We start from the raw sequence: 20,081 nt of genomic DNA, 5'->3' as shown, positions 1-20,081 counted from the left end.
TCTGTGTCTCCCTCTCTGCGCCTCCCCCGCTCATGCTCTGTCTCTCTCCTTCAAAAATAAATAAACATTAAAAAAATGTTTTTAAAATATGCACAAGGTCCATCCTTGCTTTTACGTTCAGACAAAGTACTGGTAGAGAGGGAAGCTGATGGTAAGACTCCAAGGAGGAAGTGGACCGAGAGACGTACGTGTAAATAGCATGAACCTTGGATGGGAGCAAAGGCGTGTGTTCTGCTGCAACTGGAAAGGGAGTGGGGGAAGGGACAGGAGCAGGTAGGGAAGTGGGGCCGAACAATGCAGAGGTGCAGCCGACATGTTGTTTGCTCAACCAACAGACCCATGTGCCCTTCTTCCTGGACAGAAGTTGCCAACTGCATTCAGGGTTCACCATCCCCATGGGGCCCAGGCTAAGAGGAGGCCAGCCCCAGAGGGTAATTCTTGATTGGCTTGATCCAATGATGATCACCCAATTCCTTTGGCTCAGGATTGGTTTAGGGTGGGCATGTGAGCCAGTTTTGACCAATCAGATATGACAGAAGTCTGCTGGAGGCTACTGGGAAAATATGTTCCCACTCTTAAGAAGAGACACCAGGAAGGCAACAGTCTTTTCCTTTCTCGGGAAGGAAGTGAGGATGAGATGGCTGGAGCTAGGGCAGCCATCTTGCCACCAGCTGGAGGATGAAGACCACAGAAGAGGGCAGAGTGGAGAGAATCACAGAGAAATGGGCCCAGGGCTCCTGGTGCACCCTGCCTGGGGCCATACAGAGCCTGCAATTGGAATAATCCTAATATGCGAGACATTAATTGATAGATTTGCCCACACGCACAAAAATTCTAAATTTCTCAGTTCAAAGGATGTCTATCTAGGTGTGAGGAATAAAATAGCGGGAAAAACATATGGCCCAGCAGGAGTGGTTTCTCTCTTCTTCTGCCAGAAAAGTTGGGAAGACACAAGTGGGAAAGAGTTTGGAGAATAAATGGTTGAGGAGTCCCCAAATTATCTATCACCCCACAGTGGAGTTCCTCAGCTGGGAGCAGAAAGGGCAGAGTGCCCTGTGCCAACCTGTTTCTCTTGTGTTGCACTATGAGGGTCACAGAGTTTCCTTTGGGCCCAGGGAGGCTTAACATTTGATAAACCCTGAAGGAAAAATCCAAAGTTCAGTTTTACAAAGCACAGAAAACAGAGCGCTGAGAAGTCCCTGGAGCACCTGATTTCAGAACCGCACGTGCTGGCTAAGCGTCTACTTGGGCCGATGATGATGATTCTCTGTGTCCTGCACATAGACTCAGTGTCGGAAACAGTCTCCAGGTCTAAGCTGCTTGAGCAAAGAGTGGACTGATCCAACTGTATCAAGAGCCTTTGAAAGGAAAATTCTCAACCACTTCCGCGGGAACCCCTCAGAAGTCAACTAGAAGAATGATCTAGATCTACACCGTCCAGTGCAGTGGCGACTAGTTACAGGGGGCTCCTGGACACTTGGAATATCATTCCAAACTGACACGTGCTATAAATGTAGAAGGCATACCAGACTTCAAAGACTTGGAAAGTGAATGTAAAATGTCATCAATAATTTTGATATCATTTGCATGTTGAAATGATAGTTTTTTGGCTATATCGGGTTAAATAAAAGTATATATGAAAATCAATTCCATCTGTTTCTTCTTTTTTATAAATGTGGCTGCTAAAAACTTTAAAATAACATTTGCAGCTTGAATTGGACAGTGCCGAGCTAGACTGCTGGCCCCTAAGAAGCCATCAGGTGGAGCAAGGAGACCCCGTCCATGGAGGCTGTGGTGTAGACCTTCCATCAGGCTTCCCTTTAAGATAGTGTTTAAAATTTAAGTCATTGGTTCAAGGCCAGCCAAGTAAAATGGGGGGTAAGGGGTGGGGACTGAGAGATGAGGAGAAAATGACAGGTCTCAGGACTAAATTCTTGATGAGACTGAAAAGAAGTTGTATTTGTACAATTCACTCATTCATTCATATCTCATTGTCACCCAGAGAGACAGAAAATAGACAAAGATCTTCCTCAACCTCACAGGGTTTTGATGTTGATTGTGTCTATTCTTTTTGTTTTCTTTTTTCTTTTTTCTTTTTTGAGCAATCTCTACACCCAACGTGAAGCCTGAACTCACAACCACAAGGTTCAAGAGTCGCATGCTCTACTAAGCTGGCCAGGTATCCCCGTCCCCATGTCTATTCTTGAAAAAGCTCCTTTAAAAAAACTGCATCAAGTTGCTCACTTCTGTACCACTTACCGATTTGTCCCGGGAGATCTTCTTGAAGATAACATGGTTTGGTGCAGCCTTGCCGGTCTTCCCGATGGCCGCCATGTTATCTGTCCCTGGAAGCTTCTTCCACCGCGGGATGTAAGTCAGGTGTTAGAGGGCTGGGGAAAGGTAAAATGATCCTCAATATACAGTCAAGGACATTCTTGGTATAAAACCAACTTGTGAGATGCTGTGGATCCATTAGACATTTATCTGGATCTGCTTGAATATCGATGTTTGATTAAATAAGGTCTTTGTCTAGTTTCTATTACACAGTGGTGTGCTTTTTTAAAAACATGTGTTTTATTTTTCTTGATAAGCCTCAAACATTTCTTAGAAAACCTCACTCAGAAGCCCAGCTAGATTCCAATGAGAAGGTTTTAGTTCCTGATTAGCCTTTGGCATCATAACACTTAGCCAGGTTGGATTTAAAATTCTATCCTCACAATGTCTTATGGTAATTAGAATAGAGAAAGTTCCTGAAGACCACTATATAACCACTTCACAAATATTATTTTCAAACTATGTCAAGTCCCCAGAAGTTCTTTTTTTTTTAATTTTTTTTTAACGTTTATTCATTTTTTTGATAGAGAGACAAAGCATGAGCATGGGAGGGGCGGAGAGAGGAGGAGACACAGAACCCAAAGTAGGCTCCAGGTTCTGAGCTGTCAGCACAGAGCCCGACGCGGGGCTCGAACCCACAAACTGTGAGATCATGACCTGAGCCGAAGTCAGACGCCCAACTGACTTAGACACCCAGGTGCCCCAAGTCCCCAGAAGTTCTGCCCAGCAACTCATACTCAGCTGTTTTCCTATCCTGTTCTCTCACTGCTCCCCAGCTTTACGCACAGTGGAAAAGCCATCTTAGCTGTCCAGAACTCAGTGAACTGAGCCTCTTTAGCAAGCAAAGTCCCTGAAACCACACGGAGAAGGCAAACCTGGGACAGACCGACCACGTGAAAATGCCCATCGTCCTGACCCTTGCTCTTCCCTGTGCTTGCCCCGGGTTTCCGAGAAGCCTTGTGCTGGGGATGGTCATGTACCTTGTGCAGCCAGATGGGCCCGGGAGGCGAGGAGAAGGGCTCTGTCCCTCTGGGGTGAGCAGCCGGCCCTGGCTCTGTGTAACCAGATGACCCCACCGAGGTCCCCGGCTGATGTGCGTGGGGAATTTGTAGGGAACTTGGGGAGGGTGCCCACACCCGGGTCTCAGTGTCTAGAAGCCAAATCCCATTTAAGGAGCAGGGTGGAGAAGGGATTAGGGTTGAGACGGGCGAATTGGTGGTTTCAGCAGTTCTAAGCATTAGGCAAAGGCACGAGTCTCCGTCCAGAGGGGCTCACAGGTGCAGGAGCGCCAGTGGGGAAGGCGTGGTGCGGGGGAGGATAGCTCAGGAAAAGCTGCTTTTTATCCTAACCCTCTTTGGGTTCTGGAAATAGACTGATTAGCCCTTCACCCCCAGTATCACCGGGACAGGGGATTTTCGAGTGCTCGACAAACTTGATTAAACTCAGCAGGTGGCTAATGCAACCTTGGGCGTGGGGATAGAAACAAAAAGGTCAAGGAGAAATGTCAACCTCAAGATGAATCCTGGTGTTATTCAATCCAGACCAGATGGGTGCCTCCCCTCCACCCCTTGCCCTCCTGATTATTGTCCCCAGTCTTGTCTGTTCCTCCCCCCACATGCACCCCTCCTCCCCCCTTGTCTCTGGAATCTGTCCGCATCTTCTCATCCCCGGAGCCTCCTCCTGAGTCCACACCACCCCCTCTGCTTCCTTGGACCATAATGTCTCCTGCCGTCTGACTACCTCCATGGCCAGCCTCCGGCTCCTTGTCTGCAGTGGAAGAGGGGCCTCCCAAACCCTGACCTGTCCCCTCCGTTTAGTATCTCCCACTGTTGTCAGGACACGGGCACCATCTTGAAATCTCTACCTGCTTTCCACATTGTCCTGAGCCACATTTCCCCCCACTCCCCCACCCCACTGTTCTTTTTTGCCTGGAACAATCCTCTTCTCGGGGCGCCTGGGTGGTTCAGTCGGTTGGGCGTCCGACTTCGGTTCAGGTCGTGATCTCACAGTCCGTGGGTTCGAGCCCCGCGTCAGGCTCTGTGCTGTCAGTTCAGAGCCTGGAACCTGCTTTGGATTCTGTGTCTGCCTCTCTCTCTGCCCCTCCCCCACTCACGCTCTGCTCTGTCTCTATCAAAAAATGAATAAACGTTAAAAAATTTAAAAAAAAAAAAAAAAGAACAATCCTCTTCTTCTGTCTTCAACTTGCTGACTCGTTTCACCCTTCGTGCTGTAAGTGAGGAGTCCCATCGTCCGGGGAGCCTTCCCCAACTTCCGGGGCTGGGTTGGAGGCACAGCTGCATTTGATGCTTGTGTGGTTATTTTATGATCTTTCTTCCCTCACTTGACTCTTGGCTCCAGGAGGGCAGGCACCCATCCTGTTGTTTCCCTCACCTCTGCGTTCCCGGTGCCTAGAACGACAGCTGCTCACAAGAACACTCAGGGAATGAACACATGGACACTGCAGACACATTTACCTATTGGACTTGACCTTGTGTCCGGGAATGAAGCCAAGTCTAAGCAAAAAGCATGTTCTAACACTTTGGGGTGTTAGCATCTATGGAAACATTCCGGGGGCTCCGCCTCTGTCTGGACAATGCCTGCAAGGCCCTCCCAGATTTGCTCCCCTGTTACCTCTTGTGAGAAGTAAGGGAGATGACTCATTTTCAGAAATACCAAATAAAAGCTACACTGTCTAGTTAACAGGTTTATAACCTATTCGAAGTATGTACAACCCCCCCCCCCCCCAATGGAGTCCCAAACCCTTACACACTTCACTTCTTGGTTCTTCTTCCCCTCTCCCTTTTGAGCGCTTATTTCCAGAGGCCAAAGAACATGCGTCAAAGAACAAAGGGAGGAGGGAATGAACATTTGCCCCAATCAGACTACTTCACTTCACTTCACTTCCCTGTGCGCTGAGTCTCCACATCCCTCCTTTGAGTGGGCCGATGGGCTTATTTCTCACTACCTCACCCACTTCTCCGGCCTATTGGTCTCTTCGCTTTTCTTTAAAGCTGCCACAGGGCCTTTGCACTTAACTGTTTCCTGTTCTGGAACACTCCTCTCACAGAGAGCCGCTTCCTTTGGGTCTTTACTTCAATGTCACCCCATTCACCCCACAGCCTATAACGTACCAGCTCGCCCAGAACTTGCAGCCTTCTCTGCATTATTTTTCTTGTCACTTATCACTGTCTCACATACAGGAGAAGCTGTGTGCCTTGTTTTCCTGTCTGTCCCCGGCCCCATCGTTCCTGGAATGCATGCTCCAGGGGGGATAGCGACTTCCGACTACCTATCCCATCTCCAGCACTTAGAAGAGGGATCTCACTAGCCTTGAAGCAGCACATCGATGAGTCTCTGGATTGCAACAGTGTAATAGCTGGCAGAACCGTTTTAAATTTCTAAGGGGGAAAGCTTTTTTGTGTGTTGCTTTTTTTTTAAACCAGAGGAATGCCAGCAGTAGCTGGCAAAAGGAATGACAGAATTAGAAAAACATCATTTGACAAACTCTGATTCCATTAGCCAGCCATGCCTTTTGATTTTCTGTATTTTAGTATGTATGTATGTATGTAATCTCTACAGTCATTGTGGAGCTCAAACTCACAACCCCTCACAACCCCTCGATCAAGAGTCACCTGTTCTTCTGAGCAAGCCAGGCGCCCCATATTTTCCGTTATTTCTGTTGCCTTGACATCTGGGGCTCTGCGGGCCCCTGGAGACTGCTAGCCCTTTCCTAGAGACAGCCTTTCATACGCAAAGTAACCAATTCAGAGCCCACACACCTTGGAGGCCTCCTTTCCTCCCTGGTCAGGCTCTCACACTGAGCTACTACTGCCCTGCCCTAATTATCCCCAGACCAGGATTCAGACACTGGAGAGAGCCCATCACTAAAGAGCCAGAAGAAGTTATTCAAACTCTCCCAATCTTCAACCCACATATCTTGCTTCATCAGCTCTTTCCTGGGGAAACCACAGAGACTCTTGCCCATGTTTTCCCCTCCATCCCTCTGCCCCCTGGCGGAATCTGGTGCTTCCCCATGTGGCCCCACGTGGCATGGGCTGTCCCCTCCTTTTGGGAACTGTAACAGATTATCTTTTCAGTGGCCGTTGTCTCCTGATCTGTTGGCCTTACCGTGGCTGAATGATAGTGAAAGTTACTATCAAATACTGATGAAATGATTGACTCAGACAATTATTCATTGGAGTCAAAGGCCTCAGGTGAAGAGGTGATGGGGAAATGGCTGCTCCTATAGCACCAAAGTGATGGCATTTGGATCCTGGGCTTATCACAAGGTGCAAGCCTCACAGTACTGGGGGGACCAGGCATGGTCCATGGTCAATCTCAGAATTGGCAATGATGCCAACCAGATGTCACGTGTCACCTTGGGTTAACTGGAATCCATTAAGCCTTCAGACATCACTTCTGGTTTATAGAAATGCAGGGAAGAGAGGAACGAGCTAGATGGCACGAGAGAGTGACTAGATGAATGGAAAAGTGGCTGATGTCTTTTCATGAGTCAATGTCACAGAAAAGGGAGGTACTAGATCAAAAAACGTTAAGGGACCCAACCTCCAGATGCAACGTGTGGTCCCAGACTGCATATCTCCAATCGGAAAAACCGGATCTACAGGACATTTTGGGTCTACTGGGAAAATCTGGATATGGTCTAGGTGGCAGGTAAGACGGAAATATCTGGAATAAGAAGGGAGAGCTAGTGACTGCACAAAGAAGATCATAGGATGGCATGCGTAATATGATCACACCTTGCAAATACACACCTATGCACCTATGCAAACTTGTACCTATATGTGTATACACACATATGCATGTTTAATATGCAGAATCTGAAAGGATACGTATAAGGAACTAACAGTGGTCTCTGTGTGGTGGGAATGTTAGGTTTCACCTGTTTTAAAAATTTTTTCTCCAAGAGTCATTTACTTCTCCCATAGCGGAATGGTTAAAATATAACACTGTCATAAATTTAAAAGAATCTCTGATTTTTTTTTTCCCCTTAAAAACACGCACATAGGGGCGCCTGGGTGGCTTGGTTGGTTAAGCGTCCGACTTTGGCTCAGGTCATGATCTCGCAGTCTGTGAGTTTGAGACCCACGTCAGGCTCTGTGCTGACAGCTCAGAGCCTGGAGCCTGTTTCAGATTCTGTGTCTCCCTCTCTCTCTCTGCCCCTCCCCTGTTCATGCTCTGTCTCAAAAATAAATAAACGTAAAAAAAAAAAAAAAAACCCACGCACATAAGAGAAAGGCAAATGACCAGGGTGCTTCTTTTAGCGTCTGCATCAGAAGGGCTGCCCTGAGCGGTGGCCGCAGCACCTGGGACCCGCCTGCAGCTGTGGGTGCTCTTGGGACGCCCATTCTCTTAGCACCAGGCTGCTGGGAGGGTGCAGATCAGCAGACTTCAGTTACTGACCTGCCGACGCCTGGCAGGTGGAAAAAACTGGGGGTGGGCCGGATACCAGACCTCATTTTTTGGGAAATGGAGTCTCTGGTAGTCGTTCCCAGCCTCTGGTCTGTGATGAATTTTTCTCTGCTTGGCAGAAAAATGAGAAAAAGAAGGGCGCTGTTGTAAGTTTTGTCATGGAGCCAAATGCATTCAATGTAAATTATCCTAAGGTTATGAAGTTCTCAGCTTTTGGATATTAAAATGTCCTTTTTCTCTCTCTCTTTATTGAGGCATTCTTTACACACAAGTAAATCTGCCCATTAAAAAAATTTTTTTTCAATGTTTATTCATTTTTGAGAGACAGAGAGAGACGGCACGAGCTGAGGAAGGGCAGAGAGAGAGGGAGACACAGAATCTGAAGCAGGCTCCAGGCTCTGAGCTGTCAGCACAGAGCCCAATGCAGGGCTCGAACCCACAAACCACGAGATCATGACCTGAGCCAAAGTTGGACGCTTAACCGACTGAGCCACCCAGTTGCCCCAAGTCTGCCCATTTTAAAGTGTGCCGTTCGAGGAGCTTAACTACCACTATGGTCAAGACAGAACATTGCCATCACCCCCAAAAGTTCCCTGGCCCCTATTTCAGTCAACTTCTCCACCAACCTCCCCAGTCCCCGGCAACCACTGATCTGCCGTGAGTTTTGCGTTTTGTGAAATCTATTGTTTAGAATGTAGGGAAAGGCTGGAATAATACAAGCGACACCCACACAGTCAACGCTGGGCTTTGACAACGAACACTTCCCTGTGTGTGCTCCACCTGTCTATTCCTTGTTCCTTTGGAACCCTTTGAAAGTAAACTGCAGACATCATGACACTTTACTCATAAATGTTTCAGAATGCAGCTGCTAAGCGTAAGAACAAAATGTCCCCTCTCTCATAAAATAAAGATTAGAGTAGATGGAAGTTCAGAAAAAAAACATCCTTACTTGGCCCAAAGAAAAAGTTGTCAACCTTTCTCTGGTTATTTTGGAAACTGACTGCTCTTTGAACACTCGCCGTATGGGAACCACTGGCGACAGCAATGCCAGCTTCTCTGGAGTCGGCGTCCGGTGCCACGAAGCTACAAGCCCTGGGCTTCCCCTCCCAGTACCAGACGCAGCACCAGGCTGGGGATGTTCAGCTTAAGAAGCTTATGGGCTTTGGGGCTAGGTTATCGTGTTAGGGTTTTACGAGGGCACGTGTGCAAGGAACACTGGCATACTCCGCTAAATGTCAACTACAACATGAAAACCTTGTGTCCTCATTGCCTTGGTTTCACCGAGGCAGAGAGGACCCGAGAAGACTGGGGTCTACTGGATTTACGAAGACTGCCAGGGAATCAAGAGCTTTTAAAAGCCACCTTAATTCCAACATGCACCTCTTGGTCAACTGACCTAAAGAACGGACAGCTGTTCTAGGTCAGGCTGGCTTAGAGCATCTGAAATCATAAATGGAATCCTGTGGGTTTGGGCAGACACCTCGGAAAAGAACGTAGTCCAGGGGCACCTGGGTGGTTCAGTCGGTTGAACGTCCGACTCTTGGTTTTGGCTCAGGTCACGATCTCGTGGTTCGTCAGTTCAAGCCTTGCATCAGCCTCTGTGCTGACAGTGCGGAGCCTGCTTGGGATTCTCTCACCCCCTCTCTCTCCGCCCCTCCCCTGCTTGCTCTCTCTCAAAATAAATTAAAAAAAAAAAAAAAAAGGATGTAGGCCACACTCCACCCCTAGCTTGGTTCTACTCTATATCCACAATAAGAAGTGGCTGAATGCTTCCAGGGATAGGGAAATCATTACCACCTTTCTTTCAAACTGTGTGTGACCCATGGGGAAATTGTTAGGAAGGACTCAGCTTCCCTTCCACCTCTCTTCATTGCTGCAAATTAATCCAGTATCTTCTACGTGTGACTCTTTTCATGATCAGGACACAGATGGTCATTCCTCATGGGCATCGAAACCCTCTCACCATGCCGGGGGCCCACCCTTACGCAGATTTCGAATGTCCGTGCTGAGGCGTCATGTAGGGAATGGTACCTGGCGCTCCAGGTTTCCATGTAAAGGAGACATGTGGTACAAACAGCCCCAGACTGGAGTCCTGGGCTCTGTGGCCTACGGATGGGTCCACTGCGACCTTGGGGAGGTAGCTGGGCCTCGGCCTGCCACCTACAGACTCCTGACTTGCAGAGTTGGGGAGATGCATCAAATGTGCAGGTGAGTCCTATAGAAGGAGAGTCCCGTGCAGAGTGGAGGCAGGGGGATCCTGGCCAACACTTCCCTTTGTCCTCTCCCACGAGAGGCCAATGACATGTGCCTCGGGGGCTTCTTCACCCTGACCACGCCACGTGGGTCCCAACACCAGAGGGTCCTTCAGGGGTCATGAAGCTGCCTCAACACAAGATTTTGGAGCTGATCACAAACTGAGCAGCTTCCTCGTGACGCGGATCGCACGGAGAAAGACGCCTTTCCGAGGGGAGTACTGTTATGAATTGAGTTTGTGTCCACCCCCCACCCTGTGTGATGGGGCGCTGGGAGGTGATCAGGGTTGGATGAGGCCACGAGGGTGGGGCCCTGATCTGATAGGATTAGCATTCTTGTAAGAGACACCCACTCTCCACTCTGAAAGTGCAGCAGGAAGTCAGGCGAGCACGCGGTGCACGGCAGTGACCTACAAGCTAAGGCAGGACGGAACCCACTTTGTCGGTGCCTTGACCTCAGACTTCCCGCCTCCAGAAGTGGGAGAAAGGAGTATCTGTTGCCTGAGCTGTCTGAGCTGGTCTGTGGTGTTTCCTTAAAGCAACCTGAGCTAAGACAAGGGCGCATGCTTTTCTTCAGGTAGATCAACTGCTCTAGATCAAAAGAGTTTGGAAAAAAGCACGAACCTGGTTTCAAAAATGCCCCTTTTTTTGGTTGGAATTAGATAGGGGTGGGGGTTGTCCAGTGTGAATCCGCTTTAAAATGGCTCATTTTATGTGGATTTCAATACATCTAAAAACAGTACACATTTTGCACTGTGACCCCAAACCTACACCTACATGCACACAACAGCTTCTACACAACACTTGCACTTCCTCTGTGGTTTATTCCTAGATTTTAACTACTCTCCATCCCTCCTCCTCTCTTGTCCCTTTGGCCCCCCTTTGGGGGCTGTCTGGTTTGCTTTTTGCTGACTCAATCCTACTAAATAAAAACGCGACCAAGCGCCCACTGTGCCAAGCACTGCCTGGGGGTCCAGGATACGGCTGCTCCTGAGACTTTACTCACAGGCTCTTGGAACCATCTGGGCGTGTCCTCTAGGGATCAACACGCTTCTGATTCCCGACCAGAAACCAGACTGTGTCCAGCCTGCGTGCTGCCTGGCCTGACTTACAAGCATAACTGTGGTTTCCTAAGTCTGTTTCTCTGGGAGAAGGAAGCCCAGGGCCCAAATTCACCTGCTCTCCTCTCCACATCTAGGGCCAGAGCAAATCCACAGAAGCCTGGGACACAGCGACATGCAGGGCTGCTTGTTCCCACGTGGGACACACGTACTGCCTCTATGAGCAAAGTCAACCAAATCCAGCAGGCGGCATAGAAAGAAGTCTGCAACAGATACCGTTCTAGAATAAAAAAGACCAAAGAGGAGAACAGAATGTGGCCTTACTGTGGACAATTAATTCCCTTTCCTGTCCCCATGCGGCGCCCCACACTCAGGCAGATGCCTGTGCCATCTGCTCCGGCCAATGGGATGTGATAAAGGCGACCCAGGCAGAGTGACAAGTGCTTGCACACTGACGCATGCATACTTGGTGCGTCACCCGTGTTCTCCTAGCTGCCCGCCAGACGTGAGGCCACCCTCTACTATTCATCCTCAACTGGGCCAGCCCAGCCCTCTCACAGAATCGGGAGAAAGAATGGTTGTTTCAGGCCATTACTTTTTAAGGTGGTTTGTTATGCAGCGAAAGCTAACTGGATCCTGATCCAAACAAGCCAATCGTAAGAAACCCGTTGTTGAAGCAACCAGGAAAATTCAAATATAGATTGGATAGTCAGGGCCGTGGAGTTCCCGTTAATTCTACGAGGTGTAACTTACGGCACAGTGTCCTGGTTAGCTTGGGATGATGCATGCTGATTTACGGGGAAAATGACACGCTTTCAGTTTGCTGGACGGGCAAGGGGAGGGGCACCGGGACTTCTTCTAGCCTCATCAGGTTCTGGATCCAGCCGGACGTGGGTGTCTTCACTGTGCCCTGTGCCAGTCAGTCAGGGCTAGATGAGGGCCGCATAGCCCTGGGCAGAATTGAGAGAGACGGGGAGCGTTCGAGGAGCACAGCCCAGCTAGAGCACAAACAGTATGGAAAAAGTATCTGGAAGGAAGACAGGGAGGGGTTGGGAGGCACAGACAGAAACCAGTAGGGCTGTGCTATGAAAGCCAGAGCTTCCTGGGGTACGAAAATCAAATTTTGCCGAGATAAAGCAGGTTAAGAATAATTTTTTTGATCAGAGACCAATCTTACTGGATCGCACCAATTTCCCTCCATTTTCTAACAAATGGGTACATTTCACTTAACTCAAGATTTCCAAAGTTTATTATTGGCTTGCAAATTTGGGATTTCTAGCGAGTGGGAATTACAGTAGGGCACAAGAGGAGAGACGTAGTGGAGGAAAGGCATCAACTCGGCCAGCCTGGGGCCGAGCCCGCGGGCCTGGAGGAGCAGGCAGGTTGCAGGCAATGGCGCCCACTAGGGGTCAGGACCCTAGAACAGCTTCTTGCCAAGCTGTGAAACGCCCCGACTTGTGACACGGGATGCGGTTGGGAGATCACAGAATCTGAGAGCCACAGGCTCCTTATGACCACCCAAGATCTCGCAGAAATCCAGAAACGTTTGTGGTTTCGTGTGTGGGGCGTTTCATCATGGCTGCTCTCTCTCCCGGTGCCCACAAGGGTGAGGAGTTTCAAGTGCACCTTTCAAAACGTCCAGTTCTCTAAGAGCACGGTCGTGCTACGTGCTACGCATGTGAAGACCCTGGTACACTCAGCAATGTGGAACTTCCCAAGCAGCTCACCCCTGGGGGCAGGCAGGCCCCTCCCAGCTGAGAGCAGCTTCGCCCACTCACGCCGGCATCCATACAAAATCTGTGAGCCACGACGTGAAAGGTGAAAGACGCAGGGGGCTTTGCAAGATTTCTAGGACAAAGACTAGCGTGTACACACTATGTGCTTCACGAGTAAGGCGCCGAGCTTGATTTATCACACTGTTTGGGGAAACGACCTACGGAACAGTTCATCTAAAAAATATGTCAAAACAATCAACTTCTGAGGTATGTTAATGTCCGGGTCAAAGCCGACACCGCTTCCACAGGAGCGTACCAGCTCCGACCACCCAGACTCACCTGGGAAACGGGAAAACTGCGCGCACCCCACACCCCTGCCAGCAGAAGCCGCAGCAGTGGGGCAGGGCCCCAGATCTGACAGATGGGAGCATCAGGACCGTGAACTGGGTGCAAATCCTATTCCACTGCAGTGGGCGCCCGCACACTGAACAGCTCAGCCCTGGCAGTCAAGGGACCCGAAGAGAGCTTCACAGTGTGGACGGACCTCAAACTGAAGCATCTCTGTTCAAAGTAGAGAGCAGCCAAGCTTCCCTGAAAGTTCAAAGAAAACAGGATAACCGGAGGCTACTGCAATGCTTACTTGAGGCCTCTTCTGAGAATGACTCACCTCCTTGAAAGTGAGTACAAAGAGCTACAAAGGGCTCTCTCAGCTCTTTGGAGGCTGCCGGCTGCCTCTGAGACTTCAGATCGTGATGGAATCCCAAGCCCAGCTGCTGGGCTAAATGGACTTTGGCAGGCCCCTCAGTAAATGCAGTGGTAAGCGGACCGGACAGCGGTCTCTCGGGGAGGGTTCCGGAACGTCAGGACTCGTCCTAGCACTAGGCTGCTTGCTAGAGACCAGAGTGCCCACGAACAAATCACTCCTCTGTGAGGTAACTCATGCCCCTTCAGCAAAGAAGAGGCCAGAGACCAACAGGAGACAGGTATAGCTCGTCGCCAATCCTACAGGCAAGGTCTCCGGTGAGGAACTTGGAGGCTCACATCTGCCACAGCACTGAGCTGACGGCGGGAGTTTCGTCGGCGCGCTGGGCTCTTGGAAGGACAGATGCCCAGAGGCAGGAGACCTTTTGTCGGGTTAAGACTCACATGTGACGTGAAACCGGAATGCTGGTTTTCAGGCAGTGGCAATTTGGGCTTAAATGCTGAATGACAAGGAGAGATTCCAGAAGAATACTAGCTGTTATTTACAAATGAACAAACACCAGGAAAAGAGATAAAAGAAACAGCTTTTTCTCTTAAGGACAGAAGAGAATAAAATAACCACCAAGAGACACAGAGTTTGAAAAGTATAGAACAGATTTCTTCTTTTATTTACAATCAAGTTCTGTTGGGCAACATAATTAAATAAATAACAGCTGCGCCCTGGCCTATGAATTCCACCTCCCCTTGAGCTCTTGGAGCAAGCTGAAATGGGGGGAGGAGGGCCGGGGAAAGAGGGAGGACGGCGGCGGCCCCCCTCCTCACCCAGCTCCAGCTCTCGTCACCCACAGCTGTCCAGAGAACAAGTGCAGAAGGAAAAATATAAAGTGCAAATTAAAAGGTGATAAAAGTATTGGTGTTTCAGTCACTCAAAAACTAAAATGATATACACAGGTAAAATGGTAAGGATAAATGTGTAAAAAAAAACAAACAAACAAAAAAGAAAGCCACAGGCCAGTTGCCCCCGGCCTTGCTCATAACTCCTGAAACCTAAAGATGACATTCCCATGCTTCTTGGAATGGGCTTCTCGCACTAAAGCACCGAGGGGCTATTGCACGTAGGCTTGGCAAAAGGGCAGTGACCTGGAACTACCGGCTCCAGGCGAATACATTCGAGGCCTCCAATCCCTCATCACCCGCGGGTAGAAGCGAGGCACCCGGGAAGGTGGCGTGCACCCACTTTCTGGGAGTCTACAGACGGACACAGGAATACACTCTGCCCCTGCAGCACACTTTCCTGGAAGAAGGTTTGCACCCTTCCTCTCCCGCCTCCAAAAAGTATTTTTTAACCAAGTTGGGATTTCTCTCTTGACTGAGAAATTAGTATATAGCACTGTTGGGGAGAAAGGACGCTCAAAGCTTTGAAGAACAGAGGCTTTCTAAGAACAGTCTGGGAGAGCTAAGGAAATTCCAACAGTAATCAGATGAGATCAGAGTGAGAGCCTCGTAATAATGACACAGACCAACGGGGAGGGACCACAGTCCTGTCTCCTCAGAAATCAGGGCAGCCCCCTCAGCCGAGGACAGGGGTAATCCTGTTTGGGTTTCTGTTAATCCAATGATTAAAGCGAGTTCACCAGGAAAATGACCCCAGGGTGACAGGACATGCATTCGGCCAGAACCAACCGTAGAAGGTCGGGAGAAAGCCTGGAGGGAGAACCGACCCCAGGCGTGTGGGGTGTTCCCGGCACTGCCGGCCTGCGAGGAAACCGGTAGGTGTCCCCGCTCCCCCCACTGAGGTATGGAAGATCAGAGCCAGTAGTGTTTCCCACCGAATCAGGGCAAGAACCCGCACCTCTGCTAAGTGACTACAGGGTCAGGTTCTCGCACTGTTATTCCTTCAGGCCGTAGAGACCTCAGCCCAAATCCTCGGAAATCCCGTGCAAAGGAAGCCACTGCACCCCGTGGCTCGGGCTCTCCACTGGCGGTCAAAGCCACACCCAACACACCCCCCGCCAGGACAGAGCTGCGGGAGCCTGCGTGCGTCTCCGGCTTCGGCTCTGCTCTCTCTCGAGGAGGTGCCGTCAATATTCTGACCACAGCACAGCTTTGCTTCCTTTGTCCACACTGACCACGTGGGAGCCGGAGGGGGACCACGCCACTGCATTGATGGACGAGCTTCAAAGGGAGAGGTCGGAACATGTGTGAGATCTCGGTGAACTGAACACTAGGTCCCCTTCACGTTCAGGGAGCAAGGCCTTTTCCAGGGCCTGGTTTACTTGGCAGTATTGCTCCCACTCACAGGCAGGCCCTTACTAACGTGCCAAAAAACCCGAAGGAACCCCGCGTTGTATTTTCGGAAGCGGTTCAGGAATGAAAGGAGCCAGGCCTTATCAAGGCTACTACCCCAAGGGGGCAGCTCGTACCCTCAGACGAGAGCCTCAGGGGGCTGAGGGGCGGGCAGTGGCCACTGCTCTTGGGGGCGGAGAGAGGTGGTGACGGAGGAAAGCCCGGTGTCTCACTAGCAGCGAGCTTGGGTGGAGAACAAAGCTAAGACATAAAGGAGGCCGGGGGAAGACTGAAAAATAGCACGCGAAAATCAGTGTTTACGAGCAGTCAGTTTCCTATGCAAAGGGGCTGAGAAGGGAGGAGAGGCGGAGAGGAGGGGCCAGTTAACGAGGAAGGCAGACTGTCGCCCCAACCTCTCTCCGGCAGCCACTACTCGAACGGCTCTAACCGAAACAGCCCGTGACACCAATAAGCAGAACGCCGCCCTCCGCTGTACTGCACAAATGGCCCCAGCTTCTCTCCACCGACCCAGCTCACGGCAGAGCGAGCGAGCGCACGCTGCCCTCACGGGGCTGACTCAGGTCCGTGCCCGAAGAGGAAAGGACCCCTGGGATGAAGTCACAGGACCTGCTTACGACCGCAGGGGGTTAAGAGGGTTCACCTTACCCATGCTGCTTTGAAAGGACCTTCTCCACTTTCCCCGAGAGCACGCTCCAGACGTAGAGGGAGCCCTCAGCCGAGCCCGCTGCCACGTAACCACCGTCAGGGCTGGAGAACACGGAAGACCAGATAAGGTGTCAACCGCCCACCCCCGATTCAGCGTCCTGCGGGAGAAGCGCCACACAGGCAGAGCCAGAGCTAGGCAAAGGGGCTGCCCTTCTCCAGAGAGCCTGCCCGGCGCTGTCCCGGAGAGTCGCCCACCCTCCCCGGAAGCCTTCAAACAGTTCTTAGGATACCAGAAAGGAAGGAGATGGTGATAATGACCCCTAGTGATGAGCTTACATACAGGTCACTCTTGGACACTCCCTCAGGGTGAGAGGGTGTGCAAAGGCCCCCTGGGGATGCACTGGGTGGGGGGTGGGACGAGGGTCGAGGCGGGAGGAGCGCCACCACTCACCTGAACACAACTCTGGTCCAATCAGAGCCGCACTTGAACCCAGGGGCGCTGCAACCAACAAAGCACTGTTACCCCAAGAGCTCACCGCACTCGGGACTTATGAGCAGGGCCAGGGCCTCTGGTGTTCACGTGACCCCCCCAGGAAACTGGCAAGATTCCAATGCAACCCCAAACCAACGGGTCCAGTTACCTAAACGTCTGTCTGACGGCGTTTACTCGAAGATCGATGATTTTTAGAAGATCATCGCGAGAGCAGCTGAGGAGTTCGGTTCTCTCCGGGTTTAAGTCCAGGGCAGTGACCTTGCCCAGCAGCTCCATCTCCCGGACGATGCTCTCCGATCTACAAAAGGGAAGGGAAGTCTGAGAAAACGGGACACCGAAGTGTCAGAACTTGCCCATTTTCACCAGGATGCCGTGTTCCACAGAGAAGTGGGGAGAAGATAATTCGACTGGACCGCGGTACTCTTCAAGGACAGCGAATGTGTTCCAACCTTATAGAAATCGCCTCAGTGGCTGCTTTTGTTATTTCTTCTGTCAGTAAATTCTACAGTAATATTTTAAGTACCAGAACTCTGAATCTGGGAAGAACTCGTTTCCTTGCTCATTTGGGGGATGATGTGAGTGCCAATCAGAGCTCCGGATCGGCACAAACCGAGCAGGGCTATCATGTATTTAAGGCTCTTTCAGTGATAACACTTTGCTGAACCCAAGGGCTCAGAAACTTGCTCTGGTGGGTCCGGGATGCTGTACTGTGCGTGGACGCACGTGTGGCCTCTCACGGGCTCCCTGCCTTACAAAGTTCGGCTCCGGGACCCCCAAGTCCGGCTGCGTGATTCCAGGTGTGGAGCTGGACTCCAGGGAGGAGTCCCCGGCCAGGGCTGTGAACGGCAATCCTGCAAGGCCCTGTCGGGTGATACAGCCAAAGGAGGTGTGGACCCTTCTGTAGTCACTTTGGCGTAAGCTTTCAATGAAATGATGTCCTACCCCAAACCCACGCTAAGTAACAGTGTTGATCTCATCGTCGCTAAACATGTGGCTGGAGGCAAGCCGATGCCCTTCCCTGCACCTCAGGGTCTGTCTTCATCTGTCCAATCAACAGGTGGACCAGGAGATTTCCCGATACCCAGTTCGACATTAACACGCCACATTTCAGGTTCAAAGAGGCTAACCAGGGGGTATGAATACAACTTGGAAGGGCTGCCCAGGAGGTGCCAGCTTCACACCAGGCCTTCCTAAGCATCATCTAGAAGCAGAGGCTCCTCGTCCCCACCCTCCACAACTGTCCTGCGTTCACTGGGACCAGTAGCGACCTCCCTCCTAACCTACCGGCCTCGTCCCACCGGACTCCCCTCGCCCTCAGACTCCTCTGCTCCCCCACCCGTGGCCCAACAACAGGACCCTCCAGCTCCCTCCCCATCTGTGACCACCCTGCCTCGGTGGCTCCCTAAAACGCGGTCTCCTGTTTCTCGGGCCACCGCTGAGTAACTCTGTCCTCACGTCTTTGGAGTCCTCCCGCGAGGACTCTTTTCCCAAAAATTCTGCTTCGGTTTACCCAAATGTCCCTTGGAAAGCACAAACGTCACGTCCTTATCTGAACATAGAATCTGTCGATTGTTCCCCGCGTGGCTTCAACTCTCCCCTTCCTCACCCCCCAAATGCAGATTCTCCCTCAAATCCACTCCCCCGCCTGCCTCCCACGCTGCTGGAGGAGGTCCCCGTTCCCAGGACACCGTCCAGACAGCACTAGCACCGTCTGCTCACTCGTGCGCATGAGGAGCAGTCCTCCCTTAAACACCCGATGGCTCAGAGGCTCAAGTCATTTACAAACACTGATCTGCTCCCAACCCACCACCTGCTGGTCCTGTCTGCCCACAGCCCGATCTGCCGTCTCAGCCACACCAGGCCGTCCCGCTGTCCTGTCTGGAGAGTCTGTCAGTGAGCTTTTCTGCCATGTGACGCCTGCTCACTGCTCCAGACTCATCCTGACCGGTGTTTTCTCACATCCTTGGACAGAGGTGCCCAGCTCTACTTCAGAACACTGCAGGCTTGCGTGTCAGCTTTAAACCACCGAGCTGTCCGTCTTCGCTTACGCGGCACTTGGTAAAGGGCCCAGTGAGTGCACAGGGCACGCTCGTAAGTGACCGCTGAACGCAACGGTCTGCCTCATGGTAAAGAATTATGGAACTATTACGGTAAGTGTGCACTCGGAGCTCATTTCTGCCACTTCCAGGGACTTTAAAAAACACAACCCAGACACAAAACATCACCAGAGTTCCACCACAGACAGACCCTCCCCTCAGCCGCCTCCACCGAGCTCTCGGGTTTTATACCGGATGTCCCAGAAACGAATTTTCTTGTCGAAGTGTCCACTCATCACACACTGCTCTGTGCAGACGATATCGTTGCAGCTGGATCCTGCAAACACGGTCTTTATGCCTGTAGGAAAACCATACGTTAGTGATCAGGCAGCGGCCCCTCGGTGGCCGTGCGCATAGCAGCGCTGCCCTCTCGCCCCAGCTAGCCAGAGCTCCTCATTTAAACAAAATCTCAAACGTGAAAAGCTGTCACTACCTCAACGCCACTCTGAGTATGAAACCGGACTTGCAATTCAAACTGTATCACACTAAACGCAGGCTTTCGGGTGGAAACAAACACCTCGCGGTTAACGTCTAATCGTACATATATTCAGAGAGACTGATTTCCTCACAGACTTTGCTGCGGAGATCCCAGAGCTTGAGGGTCCGGTCATGACTTCCGGAAACAATGCGCGCGTTGTCCAGCAGGAACTTGGCAGACAGCACTTTGCCGCTGTGTCCTGTGAGCGTGTGCTAGGGGAGAGAACACAGCAGGGGTGAGCCTTGGGGGACACACGCACCACGTCGGGAGAGCCAGCTTCTCAAAACACCCAGAGATCTGGTCAGGAACACTCAGACCAAAGGATACGTCATGGAGTGCGGCAAAACATCCAGAAAGTCTGTCTTTCGGTGCTGCCCAGGGGTGAGGTATCCAGAGGAAGAAGAGAAATCTCCCAGCACATTCCAAGACAAAACAAAAGCAGCGCAAACGTCACACGCCTCCATCTTCAAAACAATGGGACAGACAGCTGGAGTACCTTTTTGACATAAGCCCTGGGACAGATGCCACGAGTCCACAGTACTCTCGTAGCTTTTCTGTAAAGCTG

At 51.0% G+C, this 20,081-nt stretch overlaps 1 protein-coding gene across 6 annotated transcripts in view; it reads right to left on the bottom strand.

Moving 5' to 3' along the window:
• Positions 1–20,081, bottom strand: part of ATG16L1 (autophagy related 16 like 1) — a 77,040-nt gene that overhangs the window by 26,889 nt on the left and 30,070 nt on the right. For 3 of the 6 annotated variants that reach the window (XM_030323728.1, XM_030323729.1, XM_030323730.1), the window contains 6 exons: positions 19,608–19,728; positions 19,231–19,336; positions 17,091–17,240; positions 16,901–16,948; positions 16,450–16,551; positions 14,134–15,672 (listed from right to left, as the gene is read on the bottom strand). In XM_030323728.1, coding sequence (XP_030179588.1) covers positions 15,579–15,672; positions 16,450–16,551; positions 16,901–16,948; positions 17,091–17,240; positions 19,231–19,336; positions 19,608–19,728 — 621 coding nt within the window. In that variant the 3' untranslated portion in view covers positions 14,134–15,578. Of the gene's footprint in view, positions 1–2,259; positions 2,391–14,133; positions 15,673–16,449; positions 16,552–16,900; positions 16,949–17,090; positions 17,241–19,230; positions 19,337–19,607; positions 19,729–20,081 lie in introns of those variants that run through there. The other 3 variants (XM_030323731.1, XM_030323733.1, XM_030323732.1) reach the window with 1 other exon arrangement.

Source organism: Lynx canadensis, chromosome C1, assembly GCF_007474595.2.
Source record: "Lynx canadensis isolate LIC74 chromosome C1, mLynCan4.pri.v2, whole genome shotgun sequence".
Classification (NCBI taxonomy): domain Eukaryota; kingdom Metazoa; phylum Chordata; class Mammalia; order Carnivora; family Felidae; genus Lynx; species Lynx canadensis.
The sequence above is the reverse complement of the archived record's forward strand: the minus strand, read 5'-3'. Positions and strand labels throughout refer to the sequence as shown.